Source organism: Myodes glareolus, chromosome 5 (assembly GCF_982192425.1).
Source record: "Myodes glareolus chromosome 5, mMyoGla1.1, whole genome shotgun sequence".
Taxonomy (NCBI): domain Eukaryota; kingdom Metazoa; phylum Chordata; class Mammalia; order Rodentia; family Cricetidae; genus Myodes; species Myodes glareolus.
Genome location: NC_142030.1, coordinates 26,708,585 through 26,725,658, shown reverse-complemented (window position 1 = coordinate 26,725,658; position 17,074 = coordinate 26,708,585). Strand labels below are relative to the sequence as shown.

Below are 17,074 nucleotides of genomic sequence, written 5' to 3'. Positions count from 1 at the left end.
TGGAGTTACCTTTCATTTAAGAAAAAAATTTTGAGCTGGGCAATGGTGGCACACGCCTTTAATCCCAGCACTTGGGAGGCATAGGCAGGCGGGATCTCTGTGAATTTGAGGCCAGACTGGTCTACAAGAGTTAGTTCCAGTACAGGCTCCAAAGCTACAGAGAAACCCTGTCTTGAAAAACCTTTAAAAAAAGATAAAATTGATAAATGGGAGCCAGATAAGAAAGAAAGAAAGAAAGAAAGAAAGAAAGAAAGAAAGAAAGAAAGAATTTTTGATAAATGGGAGCCAGATAATGATGGTGCACACTTTTAATCCCAGCACTCGGGAGGCAGAGGCAGGCGGATTCCTGAGTTTGAGGCCAGCCCGGTCTACAGAGCAAGTTCCCAGACAGCCAGGGTGGTTACACAGAGAAAACCTGTCTCAAAGAAGAAAAAAAGAAGGGGGGGGGGCTTAGCTAAATGAGAACATCAGTCATAGTACTGTTGAATTTATTTCCTAATTCCCAAATCCAGTGGCCATTTCACTGGCCTGAATCCTACTCAGAGCTCACATTGCTTTCACAGTATTTAATTTTGAGAAAGCAACCCTTTTAAAATAAGCTGAGATGCTTGCAGAGTAGCAATTTTAAGTCACATGATTCGAATCTTCTACCCAGTGTTCAATAAGTAGATGATCTCACTTAACGTTGAAGATTTGGGCTCCTCTCCTACCATATTAGTATACATTGTTCTGGGTGACTACGAAGGGTAAGCCCCCGTTGCCAGCCTTCTTGAGATGCACAGCACACTCTCATCTTCCTAAGTGTTGGGAGCCTCCAAGTATCTCCTGTTAAGTCAAAGGCCAGTCTGTCTTTAGCTCTGCACAGGGCCTACCAGGCTTATTCTGAAAAGATCTGTCATCAGTGTAGAGACATTTGTGTTCTTACTAGCTGGAGCAGACTGCTGTTTATATGGCTGCAGTGTTCCATTTCAGATTATTAAAGCGTATTTGACTATACTGAAAGCCAATTTTCTTAGGTTGTTTTTTTTTTGCTTCCTATTATAAGAAATATTCGTGTCTGTAAATCTTATTTACATGTGTCTGATTGAGTTTATATGTGTCATATGTATATGTGTGTCATGTATGTATATATGTTCCCTCAGAAGTCAGAATTCGTTAGAGCCCCTGGAGGTGTAAGGGTCATAGGAACTGTATGAGCAATGAGCCACTGAGTCATTTCTCCAGCCCGTCTTTATGTCTTTAGAACTATTTCTACTTTGGGGGTTTGGTTTTTGTTTTCACAGTAGTAGGAAGGAGTTAAACTCAGGAGTCTCTTTCTCTCTTTCTCTACCCTCTCTCTCTTTCTCCTCTTTCTCCTACTAGGCAAGTGCTTTATCACTGAGCTACATCTCCAGCCCAGAAATTCATAGATCTTTTTCTTTTCTTAGTTTTTTGTTATTGTGTATGCACGCGTGCGTGCTCACGTGGGCGTGTGTGTAACTTCGCAAGTGCCTCTCTGTGTATGCCCAATACCATATGGATAATATGGCAGAATCAGAAGACATCTTGCAGGAAGTCAGTTCTCTTCTACCATGTGAATTCCAGGGATTGGGGTTAGGTCAATCAATCCCTTACCTAAGAGCCATCTCTCCAGCCCTCAGAAGTTTTAGAACTCTTAACACTGCCACTAGAAGCTCTCCTTTTTTACTTGGTTCAGTATTAAGAAAAGTACCAGCCTTCCCAGATCATTTTAGAAAATGGGTCAGGTATAAATGATAAATGAGTCAGTTGCAGTAGCTCTAGAATTCTTCAAGGCTTTGGCAAGTCTCCAGATTACTTTGAATTGTCTTGATCTTGTGTGTACCCTATACAGCTTAAATAAAGCTGAGTAAAATATCAAATTATCCTAAGTAGCTCAGTCCTCATGCCGGACTCTTGAGAAGTAGAACATTTTTCCCATCAGCTTATACGTTTTTCTCAATTTTAGATAATCCAAATGCTTTTAATAGTTTTTTTTTTTTTCATTTTCTAAAGGAAAGGCCCCCAATTGAAAAGTGGGAGAAACGCTTGTCTGGGTGTTTCCATGAAAGGGCAGCAGAACCACATCCTGCTCCCTGACTTTTCAGTAGCTACCATGGCCTGTGACTGTCTGGAGACCAGCATCAAGATGTGTGGTGGCTATTCATCAGCTGGTTCCCCTTGATCTTGAGAAAAACTGTTTATGAAACGGGTACAAATCATTATTTGCTGTGGCAGAATAGTACTGCCTTGCCAGAAGCCTGAGTCTGTGGGACAGTTAGTGGGGAGATTAGCTCAGGCCATCTCAGCACGGAGTGTTGGCAGCGTGTGCAGGACCTTTCAGTGTAGGTTCTCGTAAGAACGCTTAGCTTGGGCTAAGAGACAAGGTCCTCGGTCTTGACTATCTGGTTTTCCTCACTGGTGGCAGTGACAGGCTTGGTGGCAGCTCCCTGAGCCTTCTTGCCAGTTGCATGCACTGAGCTTTTGATATGTTGGCAGACAGCACTGATTCTTGGATGCGTCTCTGAACCTCTACAGGTCTGCTTCTGGCAGAATTGAGTGTGACTCTTATCCTTTGCCCATTAAGCTATCGTTCTGGCCTCCTTATCTGTGTTTCTTCTGCAAACATGCCTTTGAAAGTGCTTGCTTCTTTTTTGGCAGTTTGTTTGATAATGAACAAGTATAGAAGCGAATGTCTAATTTTGCTTTCTTGAAATTCTTGAAAGAGGAAGAGGTAACTTAAATGAAGATTTGCCTTAAGCTGGCAGCTCTGGTGAAATTACTTTGGTTTTCAATTTGAAATTCTAATTGTTTAATTGGAATCCTGGGCCCTTTAACCCAGAAAGCTTTGCTTCACTCCATACCTGATGCATTGCATGTTAGAAGCGCTCTGGCCACACTGCAGCTTACGTGTCTGTGTCCAGACGTAGATGTGCAGTATGTGAAACCGGAATCTTCTGTAGCTGGGCTTTAGTGTTTTAGGTGTTCCGAGCCAAGGTTGGGAAAAGGGATATTTAAAGAAAGGTGATTGCCTGTAATTTCCATATATGGAATCTTTGAAAGCCTTAGTGTGATTTGCTCTGAATTAGTGGTGGGGTGAGATTCAGCTACTAGACCCAGTAAAGTAGATAATTTGTCGTCATCTCTCTAGCAAGTGTCCTTCCATTGAGGTGTCAAAACTGAGTTAATTTGTTAATTTGCGTTATTTATAAAACATTACAAAATTCCTGTTCGTTGACAGCACATGCAGTGCTGTGAAATTCTGTGGCTAGAAGAACCACTTTAATAAAAATGGGTCCCGTGCATGGGGAGCAGCTCTGTGCCCGAGTGCCATAAGGATCTGTGGGCACACGGGACTCTGAAGGTTTAGCGCAGTTTTCATGCGGTTGGGGGTTTTCCATGCCAGAACATGGAACCTTGTAAACAGAGTAGGAAAAAAAATTCTTGTTCATGTTCTCCATTCATTAAGATGAAGCCATTTGCTTGCTCTGTTTAATAATATCTTAATTCACACAGCAGTAACAGTAGAAAAATCCAGCTTAACTTTTATGAAAACTAAATAGTGGATTATCAGGTGGTTTGTCGTGAAGTCTTGCCGAAGGGTGGTCTTAATTCAGGATGCAGCAAATAAATAGCCTTTATCAATTGACTTTATAGATCAATATGTTCTAATAATATCTTTACAAAGCTTATCTAATTATTTAAGAGGGGTTTTTTAAAACTTGAAATAAGATCTCTTTATGTGACCCAGGTTTGCTTCAAACTTTATCTTCCTACCTTCACCTCTGGAGGCAGAGGCAGGCGGAGCAGGATAGCCAGGGCTGTCACAGAGAGAAACCCTGTGTTGAAGGGGGTGGTCATGGGGCTGACAAAATGACTCAACATATAAAGGAACTTACTGCCAAGCCTACTGCCTGAGTTGGAGCCACAGAACCCACGTAGTAGAAGGAGAGAACCAGCTCCCTGTAAGTTGTCCTCTGATCTCTATAAGCATGCTGTGACGCAGATATAAATAGATGTAAAAAAATTTTTTTTTTTAGTCTTATTTTACTTCTAGTGCAGTGAGATCTAGGTGCCAGGTGTGGGGTGGCAAACATGCTCTCGGGATGCACCAGCCTGTAATCTAGCTATAATCCTAAAGTGAATCTTTTTCTATGGTTTATTAATAAACCACCTAGTTGTTTTCTTAGACTCCGGTTTTCCAACCACAAAAATGCAACACTACATGAACAATCAAGCAAATGGTTTGTCTCTTCTTGATAAGTACAACTGTAAAACCTGGAGAGAATGCAAAGCAATGAAGAACTCTGGAGGCTAGCCAGAGGAAGGTGATGGGGGTTGTGACAGACACACAGACCAACCCAGCAGGAAGATGTCTCTCACAGTCTTAACATGATGCAAGCCTGCCTAAGCAGCAGAAGGTAGCCCAGGTGGACTTGGCCTCCCATAGATTGCATGGAACTTGTGCCAGGTTTATTAGGGAAGCCAAGCAAACCTGACAAGAAGGATTGGAAGCTCTGCTAATAAGAAGTGACCACCAGGGAGATGTTCTCCCTCTCCTCCAGGAAGAAGTCAGGATGGGAATGGCAGAGGGGCTTATGGCTCCATTCAGGCCTGGGACATGATTTTTAAGAAGTTTCAGTGGCCTAGCAAGCCATGAGAAATGTCTGCCTTTCTGTGCAGCACTGGCTGAGAACCTTCTGAATTCCTACTGCCAAGTGTGCTGGCACATGCCTATTATCCCAAGCACCTGGTAAATGAAGGGGGGGATTAGGAGTTCAAGGCCAGCCTGGCCATGAGAAACCTTATCTTTAAAAAAAAAAGACAAGGGAAGAAGAAAGATGCAAAATTAACTCAAAGCTTAAACCGATGAGCACGAAGAACACAGATCAGTGAAGCTAGAAAAAGTGAGGGAAATCACTGGAGCAGAAAGCTTGTTCTGTGAAATAAAGCCATGTTTAGCACAGCCCACAGGAGTACTGACACAGTGAGAGCTGACATAGGGCCACATCACATGCTTACAGTTCTTAGGATGTGGGGATCCTGAGACAGGTGGATCATGAATTCCAGGTAGCATAGGCTACAAAATGAGGCCCAGTCTCAACAATATCAAAGTTGTCTCAGGTGGGGGTGGGGGATGAAATATTGCGAATCCTGCAAGTGTCTAGAAACATGAGGTTTTATGAATAACTTCACATTCATAAACACTTGGTGACTTAGAAGAAATAGAATGACTCCTGAAAAACTCAAACTGTGGCACTCAACCAAGACAAAATAGGTAGCTTGAATATTACTGAACCACATTAAAGAAATTTTATTTGTAATTTACAAGTTCCTGAAAAAGAAATCCAGACTCAGGTTGTTTTTACCAGAAATTCAAAAGCATCGATACTAATGTTAGTCTCTAAGAGTAGGAAAAGAAGGAATACTTCTCAGATGTTTCTGTAAGACCATTATTACAGTAATACCAAAAGAAAGATGAAAAACTACCAGCTTGTGTGCTTTTATGAACATAGACTCAAAATCCTCTACTAAATACTGACATGTCAAGTCTGTTAATACATCTAAAAAGTATGCTCAGTGCCCAAGGGAGCACCATCCAGATATCGGAAGTTGACTTCACGATTGAAAATCAACAAATGTAGTCTTCCACGTCAATAAGCTAAAGAGGAAATAGCATATCATTTTCATTGTTGTTTTTATTTTTGAGAGTGGGGCCTTGCACAAGCTAGGCATGTGCTCCATGCCTAGCATACCCAGCCTTTTAAAAAAAATTTTAAAAGATCATTCAGCAAAATCCATTGTCCCATTTATGATAAAAACTCAAATTATGAATAGAAGTGATCCAGTTCCTTGGTGAAGCATACCTACAAAAACTTAGGGCTAGTAGTTTTGTCGGTGGGGGTAAAGGACTAAATGCTTTCCCTCTGAGATCAAGAGCCAGACAATGATGTTCATTCTCACCACTGCTGTTCAGAATATCACTGAAACTTATAGGAATCAATCTGTCCCTAATCAAATGATATCATTGTCTATACACAACTCTGCAAGCTGACAAAGGAGTTTGGTAAGTCTCAAGATGCGAGATCAGAACACACAAAATCAGTTGCAGGGCTGGGGATTGTGGTATAGTTAAGAAGGCAGAGGTTTGGATTCAGCCTCCGGTACCACAGTAAATAAATCAACATGTTAGAAACAAAACACTGTCTAAATCTGAGTTTGGTGACATACACCAACAGAGGAGGAAGGATCAGTGTTTTGAGGTCAACCTGAGATACACTGCAAGATTATCTCAGAAACACCAAAACAAACAACACCCTGCCTCAAAAATAAAACTTAAAAAACAAAACCAAAACTTCCCATACAGGTGTACTGCACTAACAAAAAAGTTCCACTGGTATTTACAGAGATAGAAATGATTTCTGGCTAGAATGACACTATCGTTTCTAAGAAAAAATAAATATTTTAGATGATGTGGTGGCTAGTATCAGTTGCCACCTGCCAGGACGTAGAGTCACCTAGGTGACAGCCCTAGGTTAGCTAGACTAGGTTGGTTGGTGTGGGAAGACCTGCCCTAACTTCCAGACAGCATCCATCACTCTGCTTTCTGGCTGTGGGGTAGTGAGACCAACCGCCTCAAGCTCCTGTCCAAGTGAGTTATCTCCAGGATGATAGACTCCCTCCCCCAGTGGTACATTAGAACAGTCAGTAGGCCTTTCCCAGCCATGTGTTTACTTTGACTTACATCTTCAGTATTTCTGCACACCATATCCAAAAACTGCTTTAGAAACTTATTTATATATCACCACCTCTAATGCTAAAAGTCAGTTATCTTGCAACAAAAATGTTGAAGTCCTTAATTGTATGGATCACCATACTGGGAATAAGAAAAGGTGGCAAAAGAAGCATTACTGGCTGGTGTCCAATGTAGACAGTTGGTCAGCAGTTATTTTAAAACTTTCTGTTAAAACCTTTTCATTGTAACCTTAAGACATTTTTATATTCTCATGTGTGGAGTCATCAATACTGTTTGAGTCTTAGTTAATTGTCAGTCTTTCTTTTTTGATAGTATGTAAGTAATGCTGCATCTGATTAATAGGTGTTCTGCCCCCCAATAATAGGCTTCTCTACCTACACAGTAAGCCAGATTAAGCCGAATTTAAAAAGTGTAACAGCACGTCTGTTTGAGCAAAGCAACTCTCAGGTGGGTTCTCCAGTCTCAGAGATCAGTGCTAGAGAAGCCATACGCCCGAACTAAAGCAGGGAGATTATATAGGTTGAAGGGGAGGGGTGATGACGTGTTCACCACAGGCCGAGTCTGTGCCCAAATTTGGTCAAAAGCTGAACACTTTAGGTAGGGACTTGGGCTGCTGGTGGCAGCATGGGAGAAAGTGGCAATAGTTGCCAAGAATGTGGAACTGGGCTTTTTTGGTACCTTTCTTTGTTGGAGATTCTGAGAGGGCAAGGTTTGAAGAGGGACTGGAGGAGGAAGAGATGAGGCTTTCCAGATCAAGCAAGAGTGAGCTGGAAGTTCTAACCAAACACTGATATTTGGTGGCAGAGAGAGAGAGACAGAGACAGAGACAGAGAGAGTGTGTGCTTTACTGTGAGTGATCTAAGCATTACCAAACACTGATATTTACTGGCAGAGTGTGTGTGTGTGTTTTACTAGGATGACCTAAGCATCACTGAACTATATCCCTGACTGATTTTTAATTTTATTTTGAGACAGCCTTACTTAGTTGCCCAGGCTGGCTTATAGGAATATGCTACCATACCTCACTTGGTTTTTGTTTTTAACATCCTGAATGTTTTACCTGTCCTGGTTTTGATGGACTTCTGGGGAAGAGGTTTTGTGCTTCATTTTATCCTTTTTTTCCTTTAGAGGGATTACTAATAATTTGAGGATCTGATGGTAAATCCAGTATTATGTTGTTCATGTACTCAAACTTGAAAACTTTATGCTTATCTCTTTTTTTCTCTTTGTTTTGCAAGTGTCAATATACAGTATCTGGTTTTATGACAAGAATGACTGTCACCGCATAGCAAAACTCATGGCTGAGTAAGTATATATATTCCATAGATTAATGAAAGATAAAACATTACTCTGATCCCAACTTCTCTTCAATACTAACATCTCCTAGTTAATATATATCCCTCTTAATTTCCTTTTACTGCTAAAAGTGTGACAAAGGCAGATTTTTTTTCTAAAAATTAAATATACTACTACTGATCCCTGTGTATTTACAAGTGTCTGTTTCATTTTCATCTGTGTTGTGTACACATTAGATTTATGTATGTGATTGTTATCTGCAAATGTAATTGTTTAATGATTTAATGTCAACACCATTTTTTCAGGATTTGAAAGTTTCCCTTGTAGCATTTACCCATTGTATCCAGTCCTACGGACAGTTCAGGTGAACAGGTACTTAGCTGTGCTTACAGCTGCCAGATTGCCTGGCAGAGAGCATCAGGTACGTCAGGGGACAGCCTGACCGCCATATACAGTGACTGTGCCAATTTAGTGTAAGGAGTGGTACTGTGTTCGCTAACTTGATACAGATTACGTATTCTTTAGATGAACTTGGTTTGAGCACAGGCTGGGTTTAGCAAGTCTTGATCTACAGTTTGTTTTCCAAAAGATATTTAAAACTCACAATCTTGAAATCTAGAAAATAATTTCTGTTGAATTAATGATCCAAAGGATGGCTTCTTGTCCTTGTGCTAGCCTGTAGAAGCCACCTCTTGAGTGACTGTAGTGCAAGACTGCCCGTCTGAATTCTGGGAACCCAGGACACTATAGTGCTAGATGGGGTGTGTGGTGATTTAGAACTAGAGGAAAGCGTGCAGTGAGTAGTGTGTTCTGGCATATGTTGGTGTATGTCCTCTTTAGTTTTTGCTTGAATTGGCAATGAACTCTTACTTCTGCCAAATCCAAATTCTGTTAACTCTCTTAAAGATTTGTAATTGTGTATTTGGAGGGAAATAGTCTTGATTTTTTTTTAACTGTGTTAATTAATCATCCTGAAAGTATAATAACCTAGTAGCCTCAATTCTAGGCATGTTTACATGTTGTTAGAAAGTACACATACAAAGATCAGGTTATAACCCAGGACTACTGGTGTGGCCTGATTGAGTGCTTATCCACTACTGTTCTGTCATTTGCTCTGCTGTGAGCTTGCAGGACAGACCTGTTGTGCTTACTGCTCGTTGTACCTTGGAGGGTTTTGCTGCCTGTCAACTGACTGTCTTACTAGACGGAGTGTTGGCTTTCTAGAAACACTTCTTTTTAAAATACTTTTTCTGTAAAGTTATTCTACTTTTCAATAATGGCATTCATAGTTTATAGAGGTAAAGATTTATTCTGCTCCTGCTTGTAGGTATGATATAGAGGAGGTCAGGAGCATGGGCTAGCATGGACAGAGGACATGCTAGCTCTGAGATCCTGGGACCCTGCCTCATGATCTCAACCAAGGCATTTATTTGGTAGCTTGCTGTTTTGTAAAGGTGGCAGGTGTATTTAAACTTTGGACTATATTAATACATTTATATTTTCTCCTGTCGAATTAGAGTATTTAGTCCCGAATGAGAGAGTCTGTCTATTTGAGCTCTAACAACTACTGAAGTTTCTTCTGAGGGCCTTGGAGGCACTCCAGACACTAACCTTAGTGGGTTTTGGAGCTGAAGACAGAAGGCCCATCTGAAAAGACTGCATTGATCCTGGAAATAGATAGGGAACTAGCAAAGGGAATTGAGTTACTGGAGTGCTTGCAGCTGTCTGTGCAGCTTCCCAGTGCCGAGGGAAAGGTTGTGATTTTACAGTCAACCTGTCAGCCTGGATGACAGCACATCTCAGCTACGGGAGGAGGGAAACTTTGTGTCCCAAAACAGTGACTAAAGGGTGCCCAGTTGATAGTGACTTTTTGAGGGCTGGCCTATTTATATCTGAAGAGAATGCCTCACAAATGGTGCCACTAACTCTGGAGAAATGGTCACCAAAGATTGAAGAAAAGGGAGAAGGGGGGTGGGGGCAAAAACGTCTTTCATTGTTGTCTGTCTGCCTGCATGTGCCTCTGTTCCCTGTGTAGTTCGGACTGTCACCCCATTGACTAATGCTACTAAAACTTTGGCATCTTGCACATTTAAACAAGTGAATTTGGGCTAAAGATGAAGGTCATTGGCAAATGTGTAGGCAGGCCCTGGGTTTAGTTTCCAGCACCCACAATAAACAAAGCAAGTCTGTCAGTTCACAGTCTGTTAGGTTCAGTTCTTGGAATTTCTCTGATAGCCACAATATAATAAAAATCCTTTAACTTAAAGCTGAGAGGCCACATGGGAAATTGAGTGACTACCTAAACCTATACTAGATCTAAAATTCAGATGCTGTCTTTGGTCAAAGACAAAATTCTAAACCTTAAAACTTAGAATGTTGGAACAAGACATGATGGCACATGCCTTTAATTCCTGCACTCAGGAGACAGAGACAGGTCGATCAGTTCCAGGACAGCCAGGACTGTTACACAAAGAACCCCTGTCTTGAAACCTCCCCCCTCAAAAAACAAACAAATAAACAACCCTTTAACTTGTTTGCTCAGAAATGACTATATAGACTTTGGAGAGATTGAGAAAGTGTGTTTTAGTCTTGATCTTACTATCTTAGGTGCATGCTTTTGGAGTTTGAGAAGGGAGAGGGGCAAGGGTGCCTTACTTACTTTTCATTGTTGAAGAGAGACATCATAGTGAAGGCAGCTTACAGAAGAAAAACATTTACTGGGGCTTAGGGCTTCCAAGGCTAGATCCGTGACATCACGGCAAGGACCGAGGGAGCAGGCAGGCATGGTGCTAGAGTGCCTTTTGTTTTTGTTTGGGTTTTGTTTGGGGTTTTTTGGGAGGGTTGGGTTTTGTTGTTTTGTTTTTGACACAGGGTCTCTATGCTTGCTAGTTTTATGTCAACTTGATAACAAGCTAGAATCATCAGAGCGAAAGGAGCCTCAGTTGAGAAAATACCTAGTAAGGTCAAGCTGTAGGCCATTTTCTTAATTAGGGATTGATAGGGGAAAGCCAGGCCCATTGTGAATGGGGCCATCCCTGCACTGGTGGTCCTGGTTTGGGTTTGTTCTTTTTTTGGTAGTGAGGGGAGCATGGTTTGGGTTGGATTTTTTTGTTTGTTTTTGGTTTTCAAAATAGGGTTTCTTTATATAATCCTGGCTATCCTAGAATTTGCTGGCCTTGAATGCACGAAGATCCACCTGTCTCTGCCTCCCAAGTGTTGGGATTAAAGGCATGCACCGTACCCATCTGGTCCTGGGTTCTATAAGAAAGCGGGCTGAAGCCAGGCAGTGGCAAGCAGATCTCTGAAAATTCAAGGTCAGCCTGGTCTACAAGAACTAGCAGTGGAACAGTCTTCAAAGCTACAGAGAAACTGTTTCAAAAACAAAACAAAACAAAGATGCAAGGCTGAGCAAGCACTGGGGTGAGCCAGTAAGCAGGGCTCTTCCATGGGCTCTGGTCAGCTCTGTCTCCAGGTTCCCGTCCTGACTTCCTTCAGTGGTGAACAGTGATGTGGAAGAATAAGCACAGTAAATCCTTTTCACCCCAGTTTGCTTTGGTCATGGTGTCTTATCACAGCAATAGGAACCCTAAGATAGTCTCTCTACGTTGCCCTGGCTGTCCTGGAACTCAATGTGTAGCACAGGCTGGCCTCGAACTCCGAGATCCACCTTTCTCTGCCTCCCAGGTGAGTACTAGGATTAAACATGTACACCATTATGCTCACCTGAGAGCTTACATCTTATCTATAAGAGCAAGACAGACAGACTAAGCATGGGCTGAGAATGAAACCTCAGAGTCCACCCCCAGTGACATGCCTCCTCTGACAAGGCTAAACCTCTTAATACTTCTGTAGCACGATTAATAAAAACCCAGAGACAGAAATTGTGGTTCAACCTGAAGGTCAGAAAAGCAGAACAGCCAGCCACTGGTTCTCACCTCTACCTCAGTCCGAAATGGTGATTCTGCCTCCAGGAATCTCAGAATGAGGGTATGGCTATGAGCTGTCTCCTCTCATTTTATATTTCTCTCTGGGGCTGGGATTAAAAACGTACACCAGTGCCACGCAGTCTCTATGGCAAACTAGTGTGGCTACTGGGATTAAAGATGTGTGTCACCACTGCCTGGTCTGTAAGGCTGGCCAGTGTGGCTTTTTTACTCTCTGAACTTTAGGAAAACTTTATACTTCTGTCTTAGTTAGGGTTTCTATTGCTGTGAAGAGACACCATGAACACAGCAACTCTTTTATTTTTTAAAAGATAAAAAGATATATATGAATGAGAGTGCTCTATCTGCATGTACATCTTTATGCTAGAAGAGGACATCAGGTTCCCTTGTAGATGGCTGTGAGCCACCATGTGGTTGCTGGGAATTGAACTCAAGACCTCTGGAAGAGCAGCCAGTGCTCTTAACCACTGAACCATCTCTCCAGCCAAACATGATAACTCTTATAAAAGTAGGAAAACATTTTATGGAGACTGGCTACAGTTCACAGGTTTAGTCCATTATTGTCATGGCGGGAAGCATAGAGGCAGGTAGGCATGCTGGGAAAGGTAGCTGAGAGTTCTACATCTAGATCAGCAGGCAACAGGAAGAGAGAGTGACACTGGGCCCGGCTTGTGCTTCTGAAACCCCAAAGTCCACCTCCAGTGACAGGCTTCCTCCAGCAAGGCCACACCTCCTACTAGTGCCGCTCCCTATAGGCCGTTTTCATTCAAATCACTACACCTTCAGTTTCACCAACTCACCAAACATTCAAATACATGAGCCAATGGGAGCCATTCTCATTCGGACCATCGCAAAAAGTATTGCCCATTAAGTTTGAACTGGAAGAGACCAGTGCTCTTTTGTGTGCATTTCTTCCATACCACCCTAGCTTCCTGGCATGGTCTGTTCTGTGGGTGAACAGTGGTATTATTAGATAATATTCCTTTTGAACCAAGATCACAGGTCCAGTCAGCCTGGATGACAGCACATCTCAGCTATGGGAGGAGGGAAACTTTGTGTCCCAAAACAGTGACTAAAGGGTGCCCAGTTGATAGTGACTTTTTGAGGACCTGTGATGGCATACACAAATAAAGTAATCCCATACTAACTCTGAATTGGGTATAATAAGGGGTTCTTTATTTAAACAGGGACTCACGGATCATAGTCCTGCATGAACGGGGAACAGAAACTGAATCCAGCATCGAGGGGAGAGAGAGAGAGAGAGAAGGACAGACAGACGGGGGGGGGGGGGGGCGGGAAGAGAGACACATTTACCTTTTTGGTGCCCAAAGCCACACCCAGCCTGGTCCAGCCTCTCAAAGGCCATTGGCTGAAGGGAATTCCCCATCACCTCCCCCTTTTTGTCTAAGAGAGTTCCCAACCCAATACAAAACTATGTACAATAAGGACAGATATTAAGTATAAAAACATATCAAGTAGAAAAAGGTATAAAAATAGAATTATAACCAGCATAAACAATATTAAGCAAGAAACATAAGCTAAATGTTTTCAATAATTCTATCCTAAGGAGTCTAAGTTTTGTATTAGAAATGGCTTGGCTAAGCCATAAGAGGAAAGTAACTCTGACTATCTAATCTTCAACTCCATCGAAGACCTGAGAAGGGAGATAATATTACTTGATTAGGCAGGAAGTGCAATCAAACAACTTCCAAAATGTATAGTAAATGACAGAGACAACTGGCCAAAGTCTCATTTGCAACATTGAAGCAACCAACTTTAGCTAAGGCCTAGAGTAACTGAAGACCATTTTCAGAGGCAGAAAATTTTTCAAAACCGTCTTTCCCTGTCTTGGCAAGGTTTAGCAGTCTTTTTCTCTTGTATCCTGTTTGTCCAGTCCAGACACCATGCATTTTGCCAGTGGTCAAGGCATTGGCAGTTTCTTACCCAAAGGCCAATTTTGCCAAGAAGAAAAAAAACTCCAAGTGAAGTGTCTTCAATGCTCATCATTGTCTCGGAATAGATCGGTGCTGCCAGAGGCAATGTCTCACGTCAACAGAACCCTAAGTTATTTAAATGCCATATTCTACAGTTCTTTGAAGTGGTTGGAGATTACCTATTTATGTGGAATACAATCTCTATGTATGTAAAGAATCTGATTAGTCTAACTTTAAGTATGACAGACATGGATGACTATTGACCTATAATACTTAATACCTGTACAGCTTAAAGACTAAGACTTCATATTAGAGTATTAAACAATCTTTAAACAACTGTGTAGCAAATGAGGTCAATAACCTCAAAATGTAAACAATATAAGTATCTTGATCAGGAGTCAAAATGTATAGTGTATATCCTAAAATTGTATCAATATACAAAATGTCTTAAACAGTGAGATCCTCGAGCTTACAAAATTTCTACCCCAACCCACACCCTATACCAGTTATCATCAACCCTTCCCCTTAATTGATGTCCCTAACCTGAGGACAAACTCTCTCCTCTCTCACCTGGATGCTGGATTCAGTTCCTGTTCCCCGTTTGTGCAGAGGACTGTGATCTGTGAGTCCCCCTTTAAATAAAGAACCCCTTCTTATACTCAATTCGGAGTTAGTGTGGGATTACTTTATTTGCGTTCGCCATCAGATCTGAGGTACAATCCCTAGTACTGGTGGTGGAGACAAGCAGATCCAGGAACTTGCTGACCAGTTAGCCTAGCAGAAACGGCGAGCTTCCTAGGTTAGGGACTCTTCTGAGAGAGCTTCTGCATGAGCATGCATGGGCATGGATACCTACACACTCGTGTGTACCACACACACACAGAGTGGAGCCAGACACAATGACACACACCTATAATCTTCAGTGGAGAGTCAGAAGCAAAAGGATCACAGGGTCAAGGCCGGTATAATCAACATTGTGAGTTTCAGCCAGGACTACATAGTGAGACTCTCTCCTTTAAAAAAAATAAATAATGGGGGCTGGAGAGATGGCTTAGTGGTTAAGAGTATTGCCTGCTCTTCCAAAGGTCCTGAGTTCAATTCCCAGCAACCACATAGTGGCTCACAGCCATCTGTAATGGGGTCTGGTGCCCTCTTCTGGCCTGCAGGCATACACACAGACAGAATATTGTATACATAATAAATAAATAAATATTAATAGTAATAATAATAATTAGAACAGGAGCCAGAGAGATGGCTTAGTGGTTAGGAGCACTGGCTGCTCTTCCAAAAGACCAGCACCCATATAGCAGTTCACATGCTCCAAGTGATCCAACAACCTCTTCTGGCCTTAGTAGGCACCAGGTACACATGTGGTGCATGGACATGCATGCAGGCAAAATGCCCTTACATATAAATTAATTTTATGTATATAAATTCAGAGTGGCAACTGGGTATGATGGTATATGCCTATAATAGCATTCAGAAGGCTTAAGTACAAGTCTTTGGAGGCTAGCCTTGGCTACATAGGAAGCCCCTGTCTCAAAAATAAGATGGTGGTGGCGCACCCCTTTAATCCCATCGAAAGGCAGAGGCAAGTGGATCTCTATGAGTTTGAGATCTCACTGGCCTGGAACCCACCAAGCAAGCTATGTTAGCTAACCAGTGAGTCCCAGAGAAACTACCTGCCTCTGATTCCCTACTGTGGAGTTACAAGCATGCACCATCACATTGTTCTGTGTATTTGTATCTGAATGTGAGTGTACACGTATGTGTGTGCACATGCAGGTAAAAGCCAGAGGTTAATGTCAAGCAGATGTTGTCCTCTATCCTCCTCCACCTTGTCTTTTGAGACAGTTTCTCACTGAACCTGCCCCTCACTGATTCAGGTAGATTGATTGGCCAGTGAATTCCAGGGTCTGGTCTGTCTTGTCTCCACTCTCCCTCCCAATAGGATTCCAAGAGCACACTGCTGCACCTGGCTTCTAAATGGGTGCTGAAGATCCCAATGCTAATATCTTCACAGTGAACACTTTACCGACTGAACCAGCTCCCAGCTTTTTGTTTGTTTGTTTGGTTTGGGGTTTTATTTATTTATTAATGGTTTTTTTGAGACACGGTTTCTCTGTGTAGCTTTGGAGCCTGTCCTGGAACTCGCTCTGTAGAGTAGGCTGGCCTCGAACTCACAGAGGTTCCTCTACCTCTGCCTCCTCCGGAGTGTTGGGATTAAAGGTGTGGGCCACCACCGCTGGGCAGCCCCCATCTTTTTTATGTAAGTTCTGGAGCTCCAACTCGCTTGCAAAGAATGATTTGCATAGCAACTGAGCTATGTCTCTAGTCTTACTTAGCGCTGCCGTCTTTTAAAGACGCAGTATTGTTTAACCTAGTGTTAACTGATGACCGTCATTGCTGTGTCCCACATGGGAGTCTTGGGCAGGCTGTCCTAAGTGACACTGAACAACTTAGCCTTATTTCTGCTGCTCCTGTTTCTCCTGTTTCTCATGTCCTTTCAAAATGAGCCTTTTGCTACTGAATTGTTTGACTCGCTGTAGTCATTGCCCGTGAGATCTCAGTTAACACTACCATGTGCGACTTGCACCTATAAAATCTCATGGCAGGAAGGCCTAGTCTTTGTAGTTTGTAACTGAAATCTGAATGTATTTTTAATTAGTTGCATTATTAAAATCTATACAGGAAATAAAGTACCCATGTGGTCCCCATCCAGCCTTTAGTTCCTAACAATTTTGCTGAAATTGCTCAGTGGCTTCAAACCTTTTCTTTGGTGAAGGATGCAAGGAGGAGCAAGGGTGTTATTTAAAGTGTAAGCCTATAAAAAGAGTTGAAGACCCCAACCCTGTCCGTGGCATTCTTAACTTGAGACTTTTGCCTTGCGGAACTTAAAATGAAGAATTAAGGGACTGGAGAGATGGCTCAGAGGTTAAGAGCATTCCTGCTCTTCCAAAGGTCCTGAATTCAATTCCCAGACCACGTGGTGGCTCACAACCATCTGTAATGGGGTCTGGTGCCCTCTTCTGGCCTGCAGGCAGACACACAGACAGAATATTGTATACATAATAAATAAATAAATATTTTAAAAGAAAAGAATTAAATAGTGCCAATAAAATATAATACATACCCATAACTACCCT

General features: G+C 42.1%; 1 protein-coding gene across 2 annotated transcripts in view; it reads left to right on the top strand.

Annotated features, from left to right (window-relative positions):
* Dcp1a (decapping mRNA 1A) overlaps positions 1-17,074 on the top strand; it is a 53,848-nt gene that overhangs the window by 17,675 nt on the left and 19,099 nt on the right. For both annotated transcript variants that reach the window (XM_048421279.3, XM_048421278.3), the window contains exon 4: positions 7,993-8,059. In XM_048421279.3, the coding sequence (XP_048277236.3) occupies positions 7,993-8,059 (67 nt within the window). The remainder of the gene's footprint in view (positions 1-7,992; positions 8,060-17,074) is intronic.